This window comes from Chroicocephalus ridibundus, chromosome 2 (genome assembly GCF_963924245.1).
Source record: "Chroicocephalus ridibundus chromosome 2, bChrRid1.1, whole genome shotgun sequence".
Lineage (NCBI taxonomy): Eukaryota > Metazoa > Chordata > Aves > Charadriiformes > Laridae > Chroicocephalus > Chroicocephalus ridibundus.
The window spans coordinates 91,131,012-91,156,453 of NC_086285.1; the positions used below are offsets into that span (position 1 = coordinate 91,131,012).

Consider the following 25,442-nt stretch of genomic DNA (forward strand, 5'->3'; position numbering starts at 1 on the left):
GTAAGAGAAAAATACAACTTCCCTTACAGGTTAAAGCCCAGTGTTTTGGTTTTAACAGAAATAATCGATGCATGGCTTTTTAACTGTAGACTTGAAACTAGTATTTCTTTTGGGACCATCTCTTACATTTATGTGATGTGTTATACTTATTCACTGAATATTACCATGCTGGGTGGGATAAACGAAAACCTGGGGATAAACTCTGCTCTCACTCCAGTCTGCATCGGGATTAACGTGGTCGATGTCAATATAATCAGCCTGTTACAAAAGCAGCATTGGCAAACACTGAATCCTGCTGAGAGTATATAAATAGGGTTTTTTTGCTTTCAACTATGGAGTGGTTGAAGAATGTCTTAGCAGCTAAGATATTTCTTAATGGTGATACATTTTCCTATATTCAGCAGTTACTACGGACCCACTGAGGCAGGTGCAACAGGCATGAGAAAAGAGATGCTATCAGCACTAACGAAGCACATTACATGACCACAGTGTTGAGTGGTTGCTTGCCAGAGCAAACATAGGAAAATAAGCTTAAAGGAACAAAGCAGTATAGTACTGCACACTTGGGGCAACATTTTTTTTTATTTTTAAGTTAAAAGAGTTAATGGCATCTACTGGAAATGTATAGCTTTTTCTGTCTTAATCCATTGGATATATATTACTGTAGATTAATTAGTTCAAAGAAAATAATGACAAATTGACTTGGGAGTGGGCTTGGCCAGGATTATTTTATGCAGACTGATTTCTTTTAGGGCCTTGAAAAAATCCTGAAAATAATAGCCACAGCACAGGCTCCTCCTACGACCAGGTATGTAAGAGGTGGAACAAAGAGCCTTACCTGCCTGTGCAGCTGTAATTAGAGCCGTGTTCCCTTCGTTGTCCTGCCAGTTCACGTCGAGGTGAGGGCATTGTGCTAAGGCTATTACAATATCCACATAACCTTGGTAACAGGCAACGATAAGACCATTCTGTAAGAAAGATATAAAGAGAGAGTTAGGCTTACCAGACTCAGAAAAGTTCACTGGGGAAGGATATTGGTCTGCTTTTTCATTTATTTTTTTTTTCAGACTGAAGAACTGAAAAGGTATCAGCATAACTAGTGATTAGCTCCAGGCACAATGTTCAGATCCAAAACACTGCTTTTTATCCCTGCCCTTTGGCAAGTAACATTTGCTATTCCTCAGAAATACCTAAGAGAGTAGGTATTATATTATGCTACTTGGAAAGTAACTGTTTATAAATGGCTTATGCTTATATGGCTATATACTCTGTATCCAAATGAGAATAAATCAGATTTTATTATATAATAAAATGAACGAGGCAAGTAAGATGAACTGGACCTGCTCTGAATATTAATTCTCTGAAAAACAACTCCTTGTTCTCTGAAGAGGAAGAGGTAGGCAGGAGTTGTGTTCATGCTGCCTGTTGCTATCTTTAAATACTTCAGGTTTCCTGTTAGATCTAGCCCTTTTTTTTATAATCATAAATAAAATAAAATTGCTTTTAGAGTTCCTGTTTAATGTGCTTTATGACAGCTGGAAGCTGTAAAACTTCCAGGAGGTAAACCTTATAACTCAGCTTGCTACCCAGGTAGCATTTCACTCCACAGCGGCAAACTGACAGCTTCCCTAAAATACAGCGAAATACACTTGTCAGTAATTAAATGGAACTACAGTACTTAATCCTGGCTGCTCACTTGACCACTAGGATTGAAACCATTATCTCCGCTCTTCTGGATTACTCGGGCAGCCCGGTGTTCATCTGCACGGGGCTGAGGGGTGTAGAGAAGGGCAGCTGCAGATAAACCAGTGCTTCTCCCTGCCCTCCCCCTTCACTGCCAACACATGACTCAGTTTTCCTGCGCTCAGCGTCAGTATCTGACTATAGAAAAGATTAGGGCAGAGATACAAGTCTTGGCCTCTCTGGTAACCCTCCCTGCCTAAAACGCACTCATACAGGCATGCTGCGAGTTCATAACCACAAAAGACTAGAAAGAAGGAGAATCCAGTTATGAAAACTGAATGGCCCGCCCTGACTCCTCCATCATTTCTCTAAGCATCTCTTGCCTAAACATTCTCTTTATTTCTTTTCCCCACCCACGCTACTGAGACAGAGACATACACCAAATGACAACTGCAGCTTCTGATTTATTCTCATTATAAGTAGTTAGTTAATATTTCACTGTCCTGTTTCATTGTTATTCTGGATAGTCCATTTGGCTTATGTAGCAGACAGCTTCATTGAGGTACAGAGGCAATGCCAACTCTTTGGGATGCTCACAGGCTATGCAGGGTATTTCTCAATTATATATTTTGATAAAATTATTACTCTAATTTCTTTTATTCTCAATTTACTCTTGTTCTCAGTATGAAGCCACACCTACCACTGCTTTATAAAGAGCAACTCCATTTCCTTGTGAAAAACCTGTAATGCTTCAAACCGTTCTATTGAATTTGTACAGGGAATTCTGGTTAATGTCTTATGTGTATATATATATTTATGTCCTGAAATAATATCCACTAAAACGTATGCACTCTCCTGGTGGGATTGTTCAGATTAATCCAAGTTTTACTACAATGTAAGCATTCTTGGCATTTAAAAAATTGTGTTAGTGTCCACTTGGTAAGAACTCGCGCACTATTTTAGTTCTCTAAGAATTTCTGGATATAGGTCTTTACAACTCCAAAAACTCTGCAGATTTAAAACATCACCCAGCCATTCAGTAAAATGTCAGTTACTAATGACAGCAGAAAACTAAGTATACGATAGTTTGGAGACCTAAAATTCTTGACAATAAGAAGGGGGATCCTAGTGTTGAAAAAATTGGCATTTCTGAAGAGAGTGGTATTTTCAAAAAGCCATAAGAGTAACTTAAAGTAGTTGTCATCTCTAATGGAAAAAACTGTTTCATTCAGTATCTGAAGGATACTTTCACAGGGCATTTTTGTGTTCTAAAAATATTTACCGGATGCTTAAAAAAATAAGTTAATTTTTTGCTCTCTTTAAAAGAAAAATAAACTGTAAAACAGTAAAACAAACAATAACAAATAGTAAACATTAGCTCTTTTTTGCGAGAGGCTTTTGCGTTACAGTATTTAGGCACCTTTGTCCTACTTTTATTGGGTACCTCCATCAGACAGGATCTAACGCATTTAACACAGACTGGCATTCTGATTTCAGCGGACACGAGACACAAATGATCTCAAAATCAATCAACCTCATTCACCGTTCTGAATTTACAAACCAGGATTACTTGGGTATCAACATTTTCTGAAGTTTATTTTCCAAAGATGCTATCAAAGACTGCTTAAGGATAAGGAAAGGCAACGGGGAGTAGGAGCTTTCTGAGGGATTACGTGATGCAGTAGCGTGGAAAATCATTTTTGAAGGACAATTGCACGAATCTGGAGTGGGTCAGATAAGAGTGTGAGAACCTGGTGTTTGACGGAGCGTGCCCAGCACTCCCTGATTGAGAAGCAAAACGAGCAATCGGACGAGGACATAAAAACAAGTCGCTTCTCCGCCATATGGTTCCCAGCACCATCCAGGGCTGTAAAGCTGATGGAAGCGCTCTCTGGTTGCCCTCACCGCTTACGTGTTTCACAGGGAGGTGAGTGAGACAGACCGCTTGCTGAGGCACTGCTTGCCTTTGCAGAGCTCTTCCAAATGCACCAGATATTGAAATGAGGTGCAGGAGGTTACAGCTTTAGAATGAAAATTGCAATGAACCCCTGGATTCAACGGTTATTTCCCAAATCCTGGTTCAATGATACTATGATAATTTGCAGTTTCGGGTTGCTTTTTTTGTTTTGGGGTTTTGGGGTTTTTTTTCCCCCCTTTTTTTCCTTTTTGCGTCCATTTCTGGCCCTGTCTGTGTTCTGCTTGCTGAAAGTTAGTACAAGCAGATCAGCCAGGACATGCAATCCATCAGTCACACCATGAGTTATTAGTCTGGAATCTTTAACTTCATATACCAATAAATACTATTATCCACAGCCATTATATATTACAAACTCTTTCAACAATCTCTTTTAATAAGTAGAACTGATACAACATTGCTTTCAGCAAACTGCCTTTTGAAGCAATTGGTAAAGCGGCAGCCTGTATCACGGCAGTCTGCAGGAAAATACAGCTGTGCACTTAATTTTTTTTTGAAAGATAAAAATAAAGCAGTATAAATGAATTTTATCTAGAAAATTCTGAACCTGAGTAATCTGGTTATCCACAGAAAAGAGATGACGTTTCATCTCATCAGTGTTCTACCAAGGCATCAATTATTCTGCTCCTCATATGAAGGATCATGGTGCAATTATGAAGTGGTCAGTGTATGTGGGAAAAAAAAAGTATTTTTAAAAAATTGAATCTGACTATTATTTTGTCAGTAGGATCAATTCTCAGACATATTCACTACCTTTGAAAGCTTTAGGAGAAGGAAGATTGATAACTCTTAAACCCTTGTCTTCACCCTAAGACTTCAACCTTTCTCCTTCAACAGCATCCTTTTCCCTCTCTTCCCTTTCAAATGTCCTCAACCACCACTTATTTTAAATCATAATAAAACCTCAAACTATTCCCACTAATATATAACAATAATAAATTATCAGAAGGAGCAACTGTACATATGTCACAGCATGCAAGCGCAGTGTCCCTGCTTTTCAAGGGCTGTTGTGTTAGCTAAGACTTGCTCTCTCCCAGCCAGTGGCCAGGGCCGCTGCCCATAATTCTCTCAGACCGATGAAACAGAACAGGCAAAAAAAAAGGTCTGCTTTGGTCCTCTGTGCAGAAGCGACCTTAAACGTGAAACAACATTGATGCCTTTGAACTATAGGAAAAGGGATTCCTTCATTACAGGCGACCGGGGCTGCTGGCTTCTCTGAGGTTTGCAACAGATCCTATTTCATTTTTCAAATGCTGCGTACAGACTCTGCGTGACTAACAATAGAGCATGAGTCATCCATCACATCAACTACATTAACATTTACTGTCGATTTTTCCACATAAGGGGGGGTTGAAATTCAGCTCAGTAACAGTTTTTTTCCAAGCAGAAGCCATAATACTGCCAGGTGTTGAGGGCTCTGTCTTTCCTCTGTGGAATATTTGGCAATTCACAGAGCTTGCCCACAGTTTTCTACAGTACATGACATACCTTATTTTTATGTAACTAGCACAGTTTTGAAAGATCCCACTTTGTTTTGAAACCACAGAGCAAAATGAACAATACTTTATTTGGAATATATGACAAAACGGTCAGTCTGGAATAAATTACTTATTTTCCATATATTCTAAATAAAGTCTAATGAATTTTCTTAATTTCATCCCAGAGTACATAAATGGACATTTCAGGTGTGGGACTTACCTGAAGTTAATCAGATGTTACAACACCTTGCGAATTGTAAGAGTTTCGTAGGACCCTTCTGTCATCAGACTAAAAGTATTCTATTAAAATTTCCTACAGAATCATAAACTTGAAATTCGCATGTTTGAAATAGAATAAAATAGTCTTGTGAAACTTTTGATTCCTTTTAAACTGATATTTCTTCATGTGCCTTTCATTTCATGTAAGACTGGAATAGTGCTGCCACTATAAAAATAAACTGCTTTGCTCAGCTGTGTTGGCTAATGACAGAACAACGAGTCTGATTAAGTGAGGTCATGGGTATCTCAGGAGACAATTTTATAAATCAGATGTTATGACAAAATTACAGACGTAAGGCTATTTGTACACTAGATTATTACAGATAATAGAGATCACAAGAAATATTAGAGGATCAATAATGAACTCAAGCTGAACAGCAGAGCAAATCACATCCAGCATGCAATTATTTTAGCTTTTAAAAAAAATCTCTTCAGGCAACTTATTTTCCACCAAGATGCTGAGAATGAAAGCAGCTTATTATAGCTTTTCGCCTATTATCCCAGACAAAACTGAGTCTGGCAAAAGACTAAATTGACATTACCCGTTGCTTTTCATAAGCATCATGATAAACAACTGTCCAGTTTGCTTTGCATACATCTGTAAGTATTAATGACGATTCTGCAAGGTTGGTTTAACAGCAATGATTAAAACTGCATGGAAGTGAATTAAATGAGATAATGATTCATTGTAATCCATAATCATATGCCGGGACAACGATGAAAATTATATCTAAGTTAAAAGCATATTACACAAAAAATATTATGAGTAATAGAAATAGAAGAACAATAAAACATAAAGGAATACGAAGCTGTGTTTAAACTTTTCCTTGTTGATTTATTGAAATGATAATTCATATACTTAATATATTCTGTTATGTATAACTCACTGTTATAACAGAACTGTACATAACTGTCACCCACTATAACATAATTCACATACAAAGCAAAACAAAAATTAAAAAATCAGGTCATGTATTTCAAAATAAATCTACCAAAATTATTTGAGGGAAATTCTGATCTCCACTAAAAACTCTGTAACTCTGTGAAACCTGTGTTAGTAGAGATTCTAAACATACACTGTATTAAAAAAGAGCAAAATTTAGTGCTGAGCATCACTGTCTGCTATATTCTAATTTGTGTATAGTGCACAAAACCTTCCAGTCTGCATAAAGCAATCTGAGAAACTTTCATAAATGGCTCGAGCTTATGTTATAATTGGTTTAGCTGATTGGATCAACGGTGACTGAGATGAGGTAATTATTCAGGTCATCAGCCCCATGAGAAGTGGTGTTTATGTGCTATGGAAATCCATCAAGCACATAAGCTTTAATATTATCTGCACAAAATAATTTAGGCTGACCTTTTCGAGAAAGGGCCGCAACAGCTTAGTCACATACAAATTTATATCAGGAAAGTGCCAAAAAAAGAGCTGGGAATTTAAATGAATTTTTTCTGACTGTTGCTTGGACAAAACTTCACGTGCCTGGAGGGGGGCAAGGGGGGAGATGTTGATTTTGCTGGGGAAAGCGATGAGACAAGTGCAAAAGAGTATTCAAGGAGGGATGGAGCAGCGGCGCGCAAAACTCTCCCCCTCCTCTGCAGGGGAACACAGTAGCCTGAAGCACAATCTTGTATCCCAAAAAAAAGCTTAAATGACACTGTCCCTTCCAACGCCTAAATACTGAAGGCACAAAACTGCCACCTTCGCTTCACGGAGTTATGAACACTCACAGATTCACTCCCCAGCGTGAACTGCACCCCTCTAGCTAAAAACACGGGCCTGTCTGTGGACATGTGGATGATAACCCACCATTTTTCCCTGCATTTTGTGGGATATGTATGATTTCACTTATTTTGTAAATGCCTCTTGTGTCAGACAGGCCACATGTCTTTAAGTAAAGGTATAGCTTAGTATATGTATCATCTCTGCAGAAGTCTTTACTTAATCTATTCTAATCCAAATCTCCGTGATCACCTCTAAAAATAGTCCCAGGAAAGTTCAGTTTACTGTGCCTGCAAAAGCTGGCATTACACAACAAAGAAAACCAGTGCCACTTGTGTAATAAATTAGACAACAAAAAAAGGCAATAAAATCAGCGTGGCTTTCCTTATTTACTAACACGTACGTTGTCTGAATCATTTTCGGCGTCACTAGTGATATAAGCAGCTGGCAGAAACCTCGGGAAGCTGCTGCCAGGGGCCATAAGAGACACACAAGGCAAATAAATGCACACCGTGTAGCCAGAGATATTCCAGTGGGTGGAATATATATGAAAAAAATTGCTTTATGATATGGCAATACTGAAAGATGCTTGTGAGGGATTAACCCTTCTCAATATTTTTTTAAGATAAAGCCACAGAATAAAAGCAAAAAATTCAATGGGAAATCAAAACCCCTTGATCTGATGGGGACTTGGGGGTTGTATACTGTTCCACAGGAGGCTGGAACACGTCCACAGCTCCTGTACTGCCCGACCGCTTCTCCCAACACCAGCCACCCAGCTGTCTCTTGACACAGCTCCCTTGACCAAAGCTGGGGGGAGAGGACAACTAAGAAGTCAGATGATTACATCTCCAATCCATTGGAAGCCTGATGGGAGGAAAACGGGAGTGTTACACCAGAAGTAGCAACCCATTTTTTCTCCTCACTCCTACGGGGAGTTCTCCTCATCTTCCCATGAGGCAAACTCTGGGTGAGACAATACCTGGTTGCTCAGGAGCCTGTCACCATACCCTGTCCCGCCAAGGATGCTTCGGGAGCTGCAGAATCATAGAATCAAATGATGAGAATTGGAAGGGACCTTAAAGATCATGTAGTTCTAACCCCCTGCCATGGGCAGGGACACCTCCCACTAGACCAGGCTGCTCAAAAGCCCCATCCAGCCTGGCCTTGAACACTTCCAGGGATGGGGCATCCACAACTTCCCTGGCCAACCTGTTCCAGTGCCTCACCGCCCTCACAGTAAAGAATTTCTTACTGATATCTGGTCTATATCTCCCCTCTTTCAGTTTAAAAGCATTACCCCTCATCCTACCTCTACAGTCCCTGATAAAGGGTCCCTCCCCATCTCTCCTGTAGGCCTCCTTCAGGTACTGGAAGGTTGCTATAAGGTCTACCCAGAGCCTTCTCTTCTCCAGGCTGAACAACCCCAACTCTCAAATTTAATGTGATTCCATTTAAATGTATATATAAATTTTTAAAAATACTCGCTCAGGATGTTAGCAGGTATACACATTCACGCTAAAGACCAGTTTCATTAAAATAATGTATTATTTTGCAGTCACAGCTGGTAAGACTATATGAGGAATGTACTCATCAGTCCTAAGTTTCATCAGGTGGAAGAAATGCCTTCACTAGTGACAGCAGACTGTTGTGCAACAAAGCAATCTGCAGAATGAAGAAGTTTATATGGAAAGAGAAGAAACTGTGATGGTTTTCCCCCAACTGAAAAAAGGAGTGACATTTGATGTAATCCAAATGAAAATAAAGCTTTGCAATGCATGAGAGACCTCTAGTCACAGCCAACGTAAACAAGGTATAATTTTAGAAAAGGAATATGTAAGGAATCTTTAAGGTAATACTTTTTTATAAAAATGACACATACTTAAAATGAACTGACAGGTCATCTAGTGGAACTTATTGCCATTATCCATATGTTAGAAGGACATTATTTCTGGATTCAATAACATGGGAAATCAGCCCAGGATACCATTTTGGGGGAAAGGTTCTCTGTCCTGCTTATGGGGTGCCTGACTCTAAAGGACAAAAAATACTGCGGGTAGATGACAGGGTAAGTAACACAATTTTTATCAGGTTAATTTTCACATTTTCAGTTTATTTAAACTGTCATGTAGGTACAACTACTAAGTAGTGATGATCCCTGACAAATAATGCAGCCTTACTAATCCTAGCTTTCCTGTTTGTATAGCACATACTAATCAGTGTTAATACTGTCAAATGTTAGTGCTAAGTTTTGATAGCATTGACAGTAATAATACATGATGCACAGCAGCCAAATTTATACATCCCTCTTTGCTGTGCCTGTTTCTCAAGGTCTGTGCTAGACGCAGGTCACTCTTCTCTGGCTTAAAAGTAAGGGAAGAGATATTTATAAGAAAGAAGTCAGAGGTCTGACTTCAGAAAACAACGTAAACAATGTACTGAACTTTAATGGGGGGATCCTGATGTGAACAGGGTCAATGTATTTCCGGATCCTTAAATGAACAGCACATTATTATGCTTTGCTTGGACCGGGTGTTTCCAGCTAGCGATGGATTTAAAACAGTGAAGTGCCGACTGCTTCCTCCTGTGAATATACGGGGCCGGGAGCGCCTGCTGCTCCCGCCACTTGCTGCACAAAGCTGCAGTGAGTTTGGGAACCACTGAAAGAAAACAAGTTTTTAATAAGGACCAAAATATAGCTTTTGTGGAAGAAATTATATGGAAAACATTTTGGAGAATCTCTTGATAGCCAGATTACTTTAAAATCTGATGTTACAATAATAGTCTTCCTATCAATTATATCATTGAAGCTTTTTTTTTTTTTTTCAGAAAGGCAAAACCCCTAAGAGCTAAACAAAATGATAGTCTGAGGTGGATCGTCTAACAGTGTAACCCAAACCTGATGTGACTTGTATCCGTTGCACTCCCTCACCACCTTTAGGAAGGTGAGAGAAGGAGGAGACCTTTAGGAAGGTTCAGAAACCTTTTTAGATCTGAACTCCAAGTCCTGAGCCAGCCGAACACTACTGCTGACTTCTCTGCTGGTCTCTAAATATGTGCATATATTGACACGCATTTAAGATAAAAAGGAGAGTTTGACACATTCTAAAAACATATGTTGTAGTGCATCCAGAAGCCATGTGAAATGCATTTTTTGCACTGACATAACTCTGTCAAAAGTACTTCCTTTGGCTTTGAGGCATACGATTCGATTCCTCTCTATGTGTTTAATAGAAACGTTTTCCTTTCTGTTATGTTCTGTCAGACACAGGCTGACTGTACCTTAGATCTGTTGCAAGCGGCTAAACAAAGTGTTTGAATGCATAGGATTTTTCAGGAGACCTCTCCAAAAGTCATGACTCCCAAAATCTTTGTAAGCAATAATTTTCAGTTTGACACTGGCTAAAAGATAAATGCACAGCCTTCTACTCCATCATAATCTATCATTGTATCTAATCTGTCTCTTCTGTAAACTACATTTTAAAGGCCCTAGTGCATTTTCACTGTGGAGCTCTCTGAAGAGACATGGCCAGTGATGAGCTTGCAAGCACCCTCTTGTGGCAATGAGCTCCTGTAGCTATATTCGGCAAGACCTTCCCAAGAAGTTTCAGTTCCTTTCCTCCTACTTCTGTAAATTCATTTTGCTTTACTTTCTCCAAGCCTCTCGGTCGTGGCATCGCAACAGACCCAAACCTTGTAAAGAAAGAGCCCAGGAAGAGGCCTGTCTGTCAGTGGTTAATCTGCCACTGAAAAAGAAAATGTCTCTTTCCTCAAAAGGAAAGCAACTTGATGAAGAAAAAAACCCATCAGGGTGAAAGCTCTTCCTTGCAGAGGCCCTGTACTCACCAGGAGGAGCATCTGCGTAAGCTTCTTGGGACACCAGAGATGGGAGCCTGCCTGCACACTACACACAACACTGCACAGTACCACACACAAAAGCCTGTTTCCTCACCCTTTGATCTAAAGAAGCTGTAAGAGCAATAAAATCCCAGTCTCCATCTTAGTCTGCTATTTGACAGTAAGTTTCATAATGCCGTCAATGGGTAAGTAACACCCTCATTGTCTCTTCTTCCCAGCCTCCCCTGCGCCCTGGTTTTTGAACACCATTCCTTCCTTTTCTGCAACACTTCTAATAATAACCCTCCTTATTGATCTTGGATTTTCTAATAACAAGCCTTATTGATCCTGGAACTGACATGAACGGACCGAGATACCGCGGTAAACTTTCTCCCCAAGTGAAAACAAAGAGAGGAGAAAAGACCAGCTGCCCTTGCACAGCAGAAGGGCAAGTGATTCTCAGATGACAGAAATGTTAGTATTTAGCCTACAGGACTCACCTTACATACTTCACTCTAGATGTGTTGTCCCATAGCAACAGTCAGCATCCTCTTTTCAACTAAGAGGATAACATGGTAACAACAATCAGTAGTTGTTCATGAAAACACAAGCTAAATACTGATATTCGGGAAGAAACGTATGCTGAAATATTATTGGTAGACATGAAGAAGGTTCTCCAGCGGGACCAGGTGTTATTATTTCACTTCAATCAAGCAAAGATCCCACTGATGGGATCTCATTAGCTTGCCTCTTCAGATTATCATCAACTAGTGTGAGTAGCAATGGTTCTTCAGGTGGTAAAGCATCCAGGTTCTTGAAAGCCCTTATTAAGCTTTCCTCAATGAAAGATCTTCCTTTACCTGGGATATGCATCTGGTTTTACCTGGACTGGCTTTCATCTCAGTTATTCCCCTTCGTGGTTTTTCCCCAGCTCCAACAAGGCAAAAGATTTCTTTGAGCATAAATATGCAAAAAAAAGTCTCCTGGTTCTCCTTAGAAAACAAATAAACTCTTTAAGCAATACACACATCTGTGGTGAACTGATGGGAGGTGTCTATTTTTTTCTCAGAGACCTAAAGTGGATTTTGGTGTGTATGGATTAGTGTCAACCCTCATGATGCTAAAGGGTTGTAATCCCGTAATCCCACAGCTCCATGCAATGCAGCTACTGTGCAATATCACAGATGACCATGCTGGAGGCCAAAAACCTCAATATTTATAAGTATTACTCCTTGGATTTAGGCTTGTGAAACTTGGAGGAAACTGTTGTGGTTCCTGACTTCTTTAGAACTCTTTCACTCTTTCCCACCTATGCACTACTAATTACTAGCGCTCCAGAAATTGCACGGAAAAGTGGGTCTCCACAAAGAGAGATGAGGCACTAGTAACTGTAATTATTTAAACACTGCCTTGGTAAATTCACTTTCTCTGAATACTGGAGATTTTCAGTTCCGGGTGAAAACATTATCTTCAAACAAAGTATGGAATTTTCAAGTAATTCATAGTGAACTAGGATTGCTAATACTAAGAGTATAAATGTTACGCCCAAGTTTCTCATGTTTTATAACTGTTGGAAACACTGATGATTCAGATCACATTTTAAATCACAACAGAACACGTGTAATATGTGTCAGATAGACCTTTCTAGTTTTTATGTAAACGTGCTTTGGTCAAGGACAAAGAGGGTTGCGCTCTTGTGACTTACACCTACGCATACTGATGACTCCATGGCTGGTTAGAGAGCAAGAACTAACTCCTGCTACAAAAAACATCAAACTACAGTTCTGTCTATTTTAGGAATAAAGTAACTGATGGGCTGCATACAGACACTGGAGAGGAAAACCAGCGTGCCTCAGACTTCCCATTAAAGAATGGTTCCTTCCTGCAGGTTTAGCATCACCCTGTGAAAAGTGCATCTGTTTTAACAAAAGGCAGAATTACATTTTTGAAAGATCAGAGAATAGCACTTGGCCGTATCAAGAACACTGCTGCTACTGGCTTGCAAGTCCTAGCAAGTACCTTCACATTAATTTAACGCTGTATTTAGGGAATGGGCTCATCCACAATGACGCTTGTCTGCAAGAGGCTCAGCCTGATTTTTTCTTTGAGAAAACACACACTGTGACATTGAATTAATCTGTTCAGAGGAGAACTTTTTTCCTCTGGAAGCTCACTATTTTTTGTAGATTCAACTTTTTAAAAATCCTGAAGAAGATAGTTCTAAAGCAGCTTTTTGGTGTGTTGTTTTTTTTTTTAAGTGTGCATTCCCATTTTAAATTTCTCTCTTTTATTGTCTCAACTAGCTAAATAAGGATTTATCGTCCACTGCAGCTGTCACAGGCATCAGTGCATGAGCAGACAGTTTGGCAAAGGTGAAAATCATATTTAGAATATCCGAGTGAGAGACAGTAGCATCGCCATCGCATCTGTCTCAAGTCAACTACAGTGCTGCAGCTTGAGTTCAATAAGCAAATGCAGCACACACTGGTAATGCCGCTACCGAGTGGCAAGAGCTGAGTGAGGCTCTACCTGCCGTTGGTGCAGTCTTCCCTTTTATACGGAGCCTGTGACCACCCTGTTTATCTCAGCTCAGCACCTATCTCCATGCAATAAAAGCAGGAAAGCATCTTCTGCCTCTGGGTTCGGACCTAAGAATCTCCTCTTCCAATGAATACACCCCATTCACCTAAGTAATAAAGAAGAGGAGGGAGGGGTTGAAAATTAATATATTGTTGAGTTTGGAGTAGGGATGATAGACTCAAACATCTGAAAAAAAGAGGGAGGAATAATTTCACATTTATATTCAAATGTCTGGAATTACTAGAGACAACTTGGCTTTGTAAAAAACTGCTAACTCATTAATACAATATATCCACTTCACAGAACAGTTTCAGTCAAACAATCCAGAAACTGTTCTTACGCCTCATAAAATCGGAGAATATTTGGGTAAACTGCAAAACAGCTTTTCTTGAGTCAGGACTCCGGGAATTCATAAAAGCAATTTAGTTTGTAATTTAGGGACCTATATCTATGAGAGAAATAGTAGGCATTTAAAACAGTTTTCTTAACAAAAGAACAGCTTTTGCTGAAAAGAAACATGCTACAAAAAAAGCAGTATGTATCAAACGCATCTGACAGAGGTTTTTCAGAGCTGTTTGCAGTGAGCTTGACGCGACCCCGAGCCCCACAGCAGCTGAAGAATTACAACAGTCTGGTAGAGAGTCTTTTGGTACTTCAAGACCTTGCAGGATGGCATTTTTGTTGATAGAAGCTCACTAGTGAGAGCAGTATCTGAATATACTAAGGGACCTTTGAATGATGGTCCAAGCCCCTGGAGAAAAAAAAGATATCTGATTTACAGGGAATTTTCAATGTACAGTTGGAAACCACATCCTAAAAAAAAAATGGTGTTGTTTTTTTTTTTGCTTAACTGGCTGCAAGCCATACAGCTTATAAAAGCAAAGAAGCACATTCTTATGCCCAAGACTCATCACAAAAGCTCTCTAATCTTTCCAGCTGAAGATTTGTAAATAAATACCGTTATATAAAATAAAAGGATACCGAAAAATATTGTCTACCTGACACATTCCATCTCAGTCTATGACAGCTGTTACTATTCGCAAGAAGACTATCTCCTATTGCATTCAATGTTGGCCAAACATCATAACAATTATTGGACTAGCACTTTCACATAACTAAGCATTTAGCTGCAGCCTTATTATTCATGTCTTGAAAAAATTAGTAATTAGCAAGTGGGCCTGCATATCCATCAGCTGTCTGTGTTGCTTTCCAGGATTTTCAGTTTTTCTGTTACAGGAGGGTACTTCCCAGCAGCTCAGGACGGCATTAGGCCACACAAGCTGTCATGGCTGATCTGTTGCTATTAGAAAGCTCCATCTAAGCAAAAAGGCTGGCAAGCTCGGAAAACTGGAATTGTATTTCTACTAATGGTATAAATAAAGGTACATCAACAGCTGCTGAGATTTCTGTATGGTAAATGAGGACCTTTGATTGCAATGGCCTTCGTTACTTAAGAGACACTTGTCTATTAACACAGTACAGACGTGACCTGTAAACACAATTTTCTTCACTTTTGTCGTGCCCAACTCCAAAGCACTGGAATTTGCTAAAATATGGGAGCAAAGAAACACATTTATCTTGAAGAAATATTGCAAAGAAGGTTCAATTTTTGGAATATTTGTGCAATTTTTCTATTTCATGATGATGAAGAGCATGATAGAGAAGGAAACTCTCCAACCACTGGATAAGCATAGGGTGGTTAGCAGTGAACAGGAATAATGAGAACAAAAAGCTGGGATGAAGACATATTTCTGCAGTTAAAAGGAAGACAGTACATGTTGGTGTAACTAAATATTCCACTATAAATTTGGCATTTTGTTATTAGCAATGTATGACATTCTTAATGTAAATTTTCAGCTGTGCGGCCTTATTACATATATTACACTGAACAAAAAAAATACATTTCCACCCCATAAATGAATAACAGTCATTTTTATAAAGTTAGTCCTTGTTCATTTAACAGGCACTCACAGGCCACACTCGTGGATAAATCAAGCAGTTTTGCAGGAGGCTGAGGCAAAACCCGAAGACTGGCATTTTTAGAGTTGGCTGATGACTAAATATACCCAACAACAATCAAGATGCTAAATGGTAAATACTTCATCTACAGCTTTTTGTCATTTAAAGGCTTCTTTTTGTTTCATCACAACTGCGTATGTGGAGCACTAGCTGTCCTCCTTCAGCAGCAGACCCTGAGGAGCCTCCCTAAATCCATCTGTGCATGGGCCGAGAACAGTAAATCTCAGCAGCGTTACACCTCCCAGCTCCGCGCAGAGCTCCCCACAGAGCTGAGCTGAGCACACCAGCAGCACCAGGCAGTGCCAAAGCTTGGTCTTCTATCACCCTGTGTATGGACACAGGGCTCGGGAGCAGCAAACACTGTCCTTCATTACCACCAAATCTTCACATGTACTGTTTCTTCAGTCATAACCTCCAGAAGCAAATGCACTGAGGTCTACTTTTTCTATTCTGCATTTTTTTAATTCCTCTAATGTGCACTTTATCATCCAATGCTGAATGCTTCCTTTCCCAGGACTCACTCTCCCACCTCGTTCTTTTGCCAAAGAAACAAAACGTACAACTAATACTTTCAGCTCTGAACAGGTAAGAAGTGATGCGCTCAAAGCCTCTGAGCCCTTTATTTCATAGACAACTTTCCAGTTGCTGCAGAGGCCCACCAGATTGTGCCCAACACTACCAAGCGAGAACCAAAATCGCCTTCCACACCTCAGGAAGGACATACAGGTCAGATGAAATTGCATCAGCTACACAACGGCAATGACTCACACAGGAGCAGTAAACTGAAGGAGATGATTTAAAAGAAAACTCTTGTTCAGGTTATGATACTTTCTATTTTTGAGACAGGTGTCCCCCCCCCCCGGCTTCTTAAAAATGTGTGTGCTAACTCATCGTACTCAGCTGGATATTAGAAAGCGCAGAGAGAAAATATCAAGGTCTTGCCTCTTTGGAAGACTGACAACTTACAATTTCCTTCTCCTTTTTTAAGCTCATGTACAAGGAAAATAGCTTTTACACGCTGATTTGAAAATGACTGATTTAATAGCATTTTACTTTCCATATATCTTCATTCATTCATTCATTCAGACTAAATTATTTGTGGCATGAGGAACCTCATCAGTACCTGCCTTTCCGTGTCAGATGTCTCTGGCCTACATATTTGCTTAAGGACAAAACCTCCAGTATGCTGAGAGATTTAAAATCTTTTCAGAGAATACATAATCAATTTTCTAAGTAATTTCTGGTTTCCCTATGATGTCTACTAAAATTTTCATCACTCTTTTGAAATGCCTTGATCTGGAGATACGCTGTGAAGCTGCCAGTCTCCTCTGGCTTCTATTTTTAATTCAATAGAAATTAAGGTGACGTGGGTCTGTGTAGAAAAGCTGCAGTGTAGTAAAAAGATCTGTTGTTAAGATCTTCCTCCACTTGCACTGATGAGAAAGGTAAAAATTTACAGAAGTGAAATGAAATGGAAACCAAAGACTATGAACAAGTGTGGTCACCATCCGTTTAACAGTTCATCAGGCAAAGCATCTTTCTCATTATCTCAGAAGATACAGTTTTGTTTGTTTTTTCTTTTCTTTCCCATGAGGAGTGGAAGTTAACATATTTAGATAGTTTACAATTACTGACCAAAAGTTGCAATTTCTTATTCCATATTTTGTAAGAACTCCATATCACTATTAGCTAAAAAGATCACAGAGTAGCAGTGGAAGAATGGTAAAGCTTATGTTTTTCTCCCTCAGTTTTCAGGCACCTTGAAGCAATAACAGGTTTTCCCCTAAAATAGACCTCTATACATTTTCAAATGTTTGGCTAAGCATTTGGGGTTATTTTTTTGTATTTTTCTGATCCAAAATGAGAGAGTGCTCCTTGGTAATAGTGGAATATTTTTAAGAGCAGAAGGCCTTGTCTTTGTATTTCTGCCTCAAAATCATGGGCAAGCTGTTTCCTGTTACCTTCAGAGTCCAACTCCTTCAATCCACCTCTGGAAAGACACAGACAATAGCAAATATCCAAAATGAAGGCTTGTTGCATTAACTGATGTAACTAACGCAAGAATCAAAATCCTACAGACAAAAATCGCCTTCTTCCCTGTAACATTTGGAAATCTCATATTGGATATTTGCACAGTAAAACTGTTGTAGATAAGATGATTATACTAACTGATATTGCTTTGGAGCAATAATCTTAAAAGTTCAGCCAATACAGGTAGACTTCAAAATCACGTATTTTGGAATGATATTATCGATTGCAGTAGCACCGATAATAAGGTAAAGTCTTTCCTGATGTACTCCCTGAAGACCTTAAAATCTGAAAGGAAACAACAGGAGGCAGCTGTGGCAAGGAAGAGAGGCAAGTTTGTGAAATTAATGACGACAATATTTGAACGTTTTTGTTAGGCTTTGTATCACATGAACAATCCTCACTTGCCCTTTCCCCTGTGACTGATAGGCTGCCAAATTGTAGAGGCTTTGCTGTAATTCTTATTTCCTATAAGACATACACCAACAATTTAGTGATAAACCAGAACTGATGCAACAACTGTACCAGAAATAGAAATTACAGGAGGAAGTGGAAAATATGGTATTTTTAGACAGGTATTCAAAGTCTGAACTGGGTATCTAAGTGCTGTTTAAAAAACTTCCTCCCCAGAGGAATGTGTTTTGTGGATGACAAGGAGGAAGCAAAAAAGGGCCAATATACGCATTAAACTCACCAACTGCAATTACAATTACTGTTTTGCATTATAGAAACACTAGTACCAATTTTCATTTTTTTTTAAATTCTCAAACCAATGAATTTATTCTTTTAAAATGCTCAAAACATTAATTTTATTCCACGGATATATTTGACCTAAGCTTTCAAACTCTGCAGTCTGGCAGATGAACGAGAGTAGGCTAGCTTACAAAGGATATTAATTGCGGAATTGTGAACTGCACTTTTCTGCACACTTGACTTGTCCAAATAATCATGGCAGCACAAGAGAGCCAGAGGCCGAAGTCTTTAAACGCAATGGTTGGCTTTCCCTGTGAGAATAAAGCCATCAGCCCTCATTTCACTCTGCTGGGGAGAGGTACTTCAGTAAAAGGTGGGTGGCAGAGCACTGGGACAGGCTGCCTAGAGACGCTGTGGAATCTCCTTCTCTGGAGGTGTTCAAAACCCGCCTGGATGCGTTCCTGTGCAACCTGCTCTAGGTCAACTTGCTCTGGCAGGGGGGTTGGACCAGACGATCTCCAAAGCTCCCTTCCAGCCTCCACCATTCTGTGATTCTGTGAAAACACGCATAAGAGCTCTGCAGAGTGAACTTCCCACATAACTCTTTAATATCCGTAGACACGGCCTTCCGAGCAGCTGTAGCGCGTTACCTCTGCTCCACCAGCCACAGCAGCCAGGACCTGAGCTGGAAGCGGCACCATGAGGGGGTCCAGCACTGGTGCCCCGGATACCCAGTTCCCTCTCACGCTCCTACACTGCCGCAGCCCATGGCAGAGTCGCTCTTCCTTTGCACCCGATCCCAAAGGAGACCCCGTGTTTTAGAATCCTTCCTCTCGGCGATATTCGTCACAGTTAGTGGGCAACGTTGGTCTGTTTTGCCACACCGTTACTGTCTGTGTCTAATCGGGTGACTGATTCGTGGACCCAGCACAGGAGGGTAGAAGTTCCTGCGGATCTCGCATCAGGTACTGAAACTCCAAAGAAAGATCATAGTATTTTTTACTGACACCTGATAGCTAGGGAATTTCATAGCTTTAACGCCAGCAGAAGAGAGAGCGCTAGACCTGAGATCCGAGACACACTGGGGAACGGCATCACCTTACTAGAAACCTCCGGGTAATTATTTTTTTCTTATTTGAACTCCGATCCTTAGAGAACGATCCGTTTGCTGTACGTTTGTGATCTGTGAAATGCACAGTAACAGTCACATTACTGCACACCAAAATATCGCAGCTCCAACCGTACCCACACCCACACCACCGTCTGTGAATGGAGCCTCTGCCCATAAATCAACTGCACTGACTGTAATAAGCATAAACTAGGTCAGGCTAAAAATGTCCACGGAAAGATAAAATGACAATAGTAAGTGAAAGGCATTTCACAATCTTGCGTCTTAGAGAAAAATAATTTGGGTGAGAAATTTTAAGAGAAAGGCTGACATTTATTCACCATGTCTCTTTCTTTTTTCATTCTTTCTTTTTGCCCTGGCATGCTTATATTGCTTACTGCTTCTAAAATGTCTCACATGAGTATTAAATACTTCAATGTTTGCTTCACGCCATATCACTAGCAGGATGATGACTGGGAGGTAGTGTATGGTGGGAAAGGACTGCGGTATCTGCTTATATTTTTAAAGTTCAAAAGCAACTTTTTCAAAGTCTTCAGGCAACTATATTTATTGCAACAGGTTTAATTTGGTGGGGCAGCTCTTGCCTGTCAGATTTAATTATCTTGCTTTTGCAGGGAGTTTTCCACATGTATGTAATACACTTCATGGGAACTTGTATGGAGACAAGCATTGCAAATGCACCGAGGCATCTGAACGCAGAAAACTGCATACATGCTATTTTAATTCAAGTAAGGTACTAAGAAGATGATCATGTACCTAGTACTCAGTTCAGGTTCCTATTCCGCAGGCAGTTCTGCTCATGAGTATCTTCACGCGTCGTCACCCCTGTTGCATCCTCACGAGAGGAAGAATTTTCCAGGCTGGGAAATGCCCGCGGCCCATACAGCAGCAGAGCAGTAAAATAAAACAAAGCACAATCAGCAAAAGCCTCCTTTCCCTACATGATAAATAGGTGGGAAGGAAGATTCAGTCCCACCCTACGTAAACGGCAGCAGGACGCAGCCCGGCGTGGACTCCGTCTTGCTAGATGGTGCTGGCAGGAGGTCAGTGGGGGACCCCAGAGCCACCCGAGCCCTTCCCCACAGCCACCGCCTGCAGGCGGTGGGACAGTCCCTGCTTGGGGCATCACACTGATTTTCTGTCCCTAGGGTACAAGGAAGATGCTTTCACTCACTTCCCAAGGACCTCAAAATTGTTTTCTTTCCACATGACCCATGACATGGCAAATGGCTTCGCTCCCCCGTCAATCCACCGACTGGGTTTCCCTCCAGGAGCGATGTGGGTTTTTTTCCAGGCTGGCGTTTCCACGCGGGGAGTCTCTGAGACGCTTAGGCTGCCCGGTCTCCCATGCAGACAGGACTTGGCTAACACAGTGGTGACCAAGTGCCTGCAGCACAGCAGGCAAAAAACCTGTTGCTTCCCGGCTGAAGGTTTGCTCTGGCTGATGTTGCTCCATACATCCAGGCATTTACTATGCAGTACCGCTGGTCTCAGTGTAACCAGAACACGCTTCTACTGTGTTTGCATTTTTTACTAGCTCAGAAGGGCTTTGTAAATCTAAACACTAAAGTTACATTAATGTTTGTGGTATTTCATAGAACCATAGAATCACAGAATCATCTAGGTTGGAAGGGACCTTTCAGATCATCTAGTCCAACCATCGACCTAACTCTGACAAAAACCATCACTAAACCATATCTCTAAGCACTATGTCTACCCGTCTTTTAAATGCCTCCAGGGATGGTGCCTCAACCACTTCCCTGGGCAGCCTGTTCCAATGCTTAATAACCCTTTCAGTGTAAAAATTTTTCCTAATTTCATTTTCCAAAACTAACCGATATAGCTTGTTATTCTATACCCTTTGTCTAACAAGCTATTGCTATTTCATGCTCTTCAGAGAAAATATTTCTTTGCAGAAAGAAAAATATTTTAAATGAACTCCTTTATGGACCTGAGCTTTGGCTCTGCCTTCTCTTGAAACCTTTATCAAACTCATATGATACTTCCAGATATACAGAAGTACCTTACCACCTTCCCTTTCCTTTCATACACACCTAAAGACACTTTCATGAACACGTAGCTACCCTTCCTGTGTTTCCCAATTAAATGCTAAACAGGTATGCCGAGCCTTTTTTCATAAGAGTTACAAACAGCGAGATACCTAGGTTTTCTAAATAAAATAAAAAAGCCAAACATCCCTTAATAGTCTGCTTTTATGACCATATTTAACATGTTCAATTATCTGCCACTTTTCCACTTCAGAAACCTAATAACGATGGCTTGCTTGTAAGCCCGCCTCTCCGGTAGTAATAGAGACAAAACTTCCCCAAGGGCCCAGTTCCCAGCTGTAGTGGCTGCCGGCAGCATCCCTCGTCCTCAGCAGTCGGTCTGTCTACACACAGGTTGTCCCAAAGACTGGGCCTCACGTACTAAGAGGCAAAGAAGCAAACGACCCCCAAAAAACCCGAAAAAAGCCACACATATGTGAGAGGTTATTACAGGCTCAGGCTCAAAATGTTATACATCCGAAGCGTGTGAAGCAACAAAAGCCCAACCGTGAGTCATTCCCGTTTTGCATCAGCTTGCTTTCAAATTGCTCCCTGTGGAATTTAACAGACATAATAGAAAATAATAGAATTGAAAAATGGGAACTATTTCCACATTGTGGGTTTTTCCCACAGTGGATACGATTTGAATTGCTAATTCACCGCCAGATGTGCAACCACAGACTCTGTGACAACCATCCTCTTCCTACGGTACTTAGTTATTTCTTATTGTGACACACTGGGTATGCTACAGGATTATATTTAGCCCAGGTTGGAGGGTTTCTGGTTTTGTTTTTAATGAAAAAGCCCTTGGAAATGGGTAAATTCATACCTATGTGGCATAACATTTTAAGTAATTTAAAAGGGTAACCTTCTGAGAGTAACTTTATTTATGAAAACATTAAAGATGAACTCCTGTCGCCAATAAAGCCTGTGGGAGTTCTTCATTACTGCCACATTCTCCAGAGATTTTCCTTGCTATTTAAAAAAAAGAATCTACCAGCAGTTTTCAGTAAGTGGCCTTTGTGCAACTCTACCTCACTCACAAAAGTCAAACCTAATTCCACAGTGCAATGACAGATGACATAGGAAGAACATGCAGAAAAACTGTTAGCAGGCAGTATACTCTCTATGTTAATTGCTAAAAAAACTACACAGAACAGAATAACTTGTATAAACACAGTGTAGGAACTGGAAAAAGTACCAAAAATAATGACAAAAATACTAATTTGGGAAAAACTGGAGCATCATATTGTCTGTGTCATCCTACTTGAAAGCTATCTTGTCGTATCTGACATAAGTATACAGCGTATGCAAACAGGTATTATAACCATTTTTATCAGCACAGTTAATGATTTCCAAAACCATAACACAATAAATGATACTAGTTTCAGCACTTTGAACTGAAAGGCCTAAAAAAAAATATGTCAAATTAGGAGAACCACTTGGGATTCAGAGAAAACCCGGGCCAAGCGCTGTCTGTGTGGGCATCATTGGTGCACTCCAGAGAGCCAAACTCTGAGCAGGGTGGACGTGAGCGGAGCCGCACACGTGCTCTCATGCCGGAGATGGTTTCCTCTGGCAACGCACACGCAGCCCGTCGCTCATCTAACGGGATTTTCTACAAGTAAAAGGCTGCTGACAGTTTCCAAGTCGATCTTTGTTTCAAAAATCAAGAGTGAATTTTAGTTGGTGATCATGTATCCCTTTTCTTTAGAGGAAGAAAAATGCGTTTTAATGAAATGTAATTTAAAATAAACTTGATGTACGTTAGGCTCATCTGGCATGAAGCAGACAACACCTGTGAAGTCAGACAAGAGTTACTACTCAGTCTCACTCTCATTCTCCTCCGTGAAGATGAAGTACTACCAACACATGACAGTATTATAATAAATCACCTGGGGTTTGTTGGTCTCTATTACACAGTAATCATTACCAAAATGTGTAATGGGGCTTTGTTTTTTTCAGCTCTCAGTCTATCTCTTCTTGAGTAGTATAACACATTTTGAATGAGCAAACTGCTGAAATGTCTGGATAGATCCGAGTAGAAATTTTGATTACTTGTACTCCTTGTTCAACATTTGTTAGTATTTATTTTAACAGCTTGTATTATTCCCAAACACACACACACAAGACCGTGTGACTAAAATTAATATGATGCCAAGTGGTTCCTATGCCACACGCAAAAGAGAATGTTAATATGTATTTCAAAACCCTTTTTGAAATGTCCCCTGTGACCCAACCACAAGCCAGACTGAGTGAAAAACAAGCAAGTCTCACATCTCTGAAAAGGGCACTACCCGACGAGGGGCTGGGTGTCCCCATCCCTGCCTTCCCACCTGGCAGCCCTTACTCTGGTCGTTCAAGAGCCACAGCCCACATCACCACTTCCAGCGTTGGCAGGACCAAAGGATGTGAAGGGAACTCATAAGCTCTTAATGGTCCTGAAAGACGTGGCACTGAGGACCTGCTGTCCCTCACAGCTGGCCACCTGAATCCACCGCTCCTGTGGCGTGTCTTGGCAGACAACTCTCAACTCAGCGCCTGAGATGGGAACATTTATTATGTCTTCCTCAAAGACCCTGCCTCGAGACCGAAAGCCTTGATAGGTGAGGTACAGATGATGATTTCTGGTACTTAGCTTGGAGAACTTGGGAATTTTGGGACCTGCTTTTGGACCTGCTTCCTTTCTCAGTGTACGTGAAGCCCAGTAGCTCCTACGGGCTACTGAAACTCAACAGGACCCAGTTTTACAGAGCAATCAGATGCTTCTTAGTGGTGCTGTCTGTTTCAACTTCCATTTTCTTACTGAGAAATAGTATTGGCATGCACTTTGTTTCAGGCCAGGCATGAGGCCTGAAAACCGATTTCTACACAAGTAGTATTCTAATTCAAGGAGCACTCCTTACCCAAAGATTTGAAACACCCCTCAGGCCAAGCATTTGTGCTATCTTCGGCTCATGGAGAAGTGCTACCGGAAACTGAAATTTTTTTCTGTAGGTTAGAAATCTTAGCCCTTGAGGTAGAAGAACAACAGTGTCCAGAGATGAATCACTTCCATTAGTGTGTATGTTGGTATGTCAAGTATCAGTAGAGTTGCTGGGATCAAAACAATGCAGGTGTTCTCCATATAATCATGCATTCTTTACACGTGTTGATGCACACTGAAAGTGACTGAATGGCTCAAAAATGAATGCCTGAACACCACCACAAAACAGCTTGTTTTAGTTTTGGTCTTATCATATCCTCTTTAAAAAAAGACAAAATCTGCTAATGACTGTAGATACAGCGTGGAAAACCTAAAGCAGCAAGAACTGCAACTGAAGGCTTTTGGGATTGCGAACCTCTGTGTAGTGTCGTACAAACAGAAGATGCCCTCTACTTCTTAACTTCTGATTCTGGATTTGCAACAGCCATGCTGCCCACATCCCAAATGTGAGGTCTCTAAAATAACCTCTTTCAAATTTATTCATACCCAAAATAGTTTTTGAGCTCCAGGCTTTGTGGCTGATTTCTGCTTAGGGGTGAACTGTAAATACAGTGAAACCTGAGCGCCCATCCTTTCAAAGAAGTCCCTGCCTGACCTGACCCCCCTGACTGAATACCTCTGACAGGTTTCAGACCACACAAGCTCTGAAACAGACATAATTATATTCTGGAAAGAAGCAGCACACTTGGCTCTGGCTCTGAGGGCTCTCTGTCCAAAGCCATGCCAGTTGGAGCACCCCTCAATAACCATCGAGCCACATGGGAACGAGCTGAGAAGAACCCACTTCTCTGAAGCCACCCTGAAGCCACCAGGCAATGTCAACCACTGGTTACCTCAGCAGTCCCTTACAGTAAGGAGAATTCCCAGATCTTCTTGCAGATGTCCAGTTTAAGGACCTTTGACACTACCAATGCTGTGTGCATGATACCATTTTATGGAGCTGAAAAGCCAGAACCGCAGTGCTTACTTTTAGAGCAACAGTAG

At 40.7% G+C, this 25,442-nt stretch overlaps 1 protein-coding gene across 1 annotated transcript in view; it reads right to left on the reverse strand.

The window, feature by feature from the left end:
* The window catches only part of ANKRD33B (ankyrin repeat domain 33B), a 48,313-nt gene that overhangs the window by 14,654 nt on the left and 8,217 nt on the right, over positions 1-25,442 (reverse strand). The window contains exon 2 of the mRNA XM_063323971.1: positions 839-968. Coding sequence (XP_063180041.1) covers positions 839-968 — 130 coding nt within the window. The remainder of the gene's footprint in view (positions 1-838; positions 969-25,442) is intronic.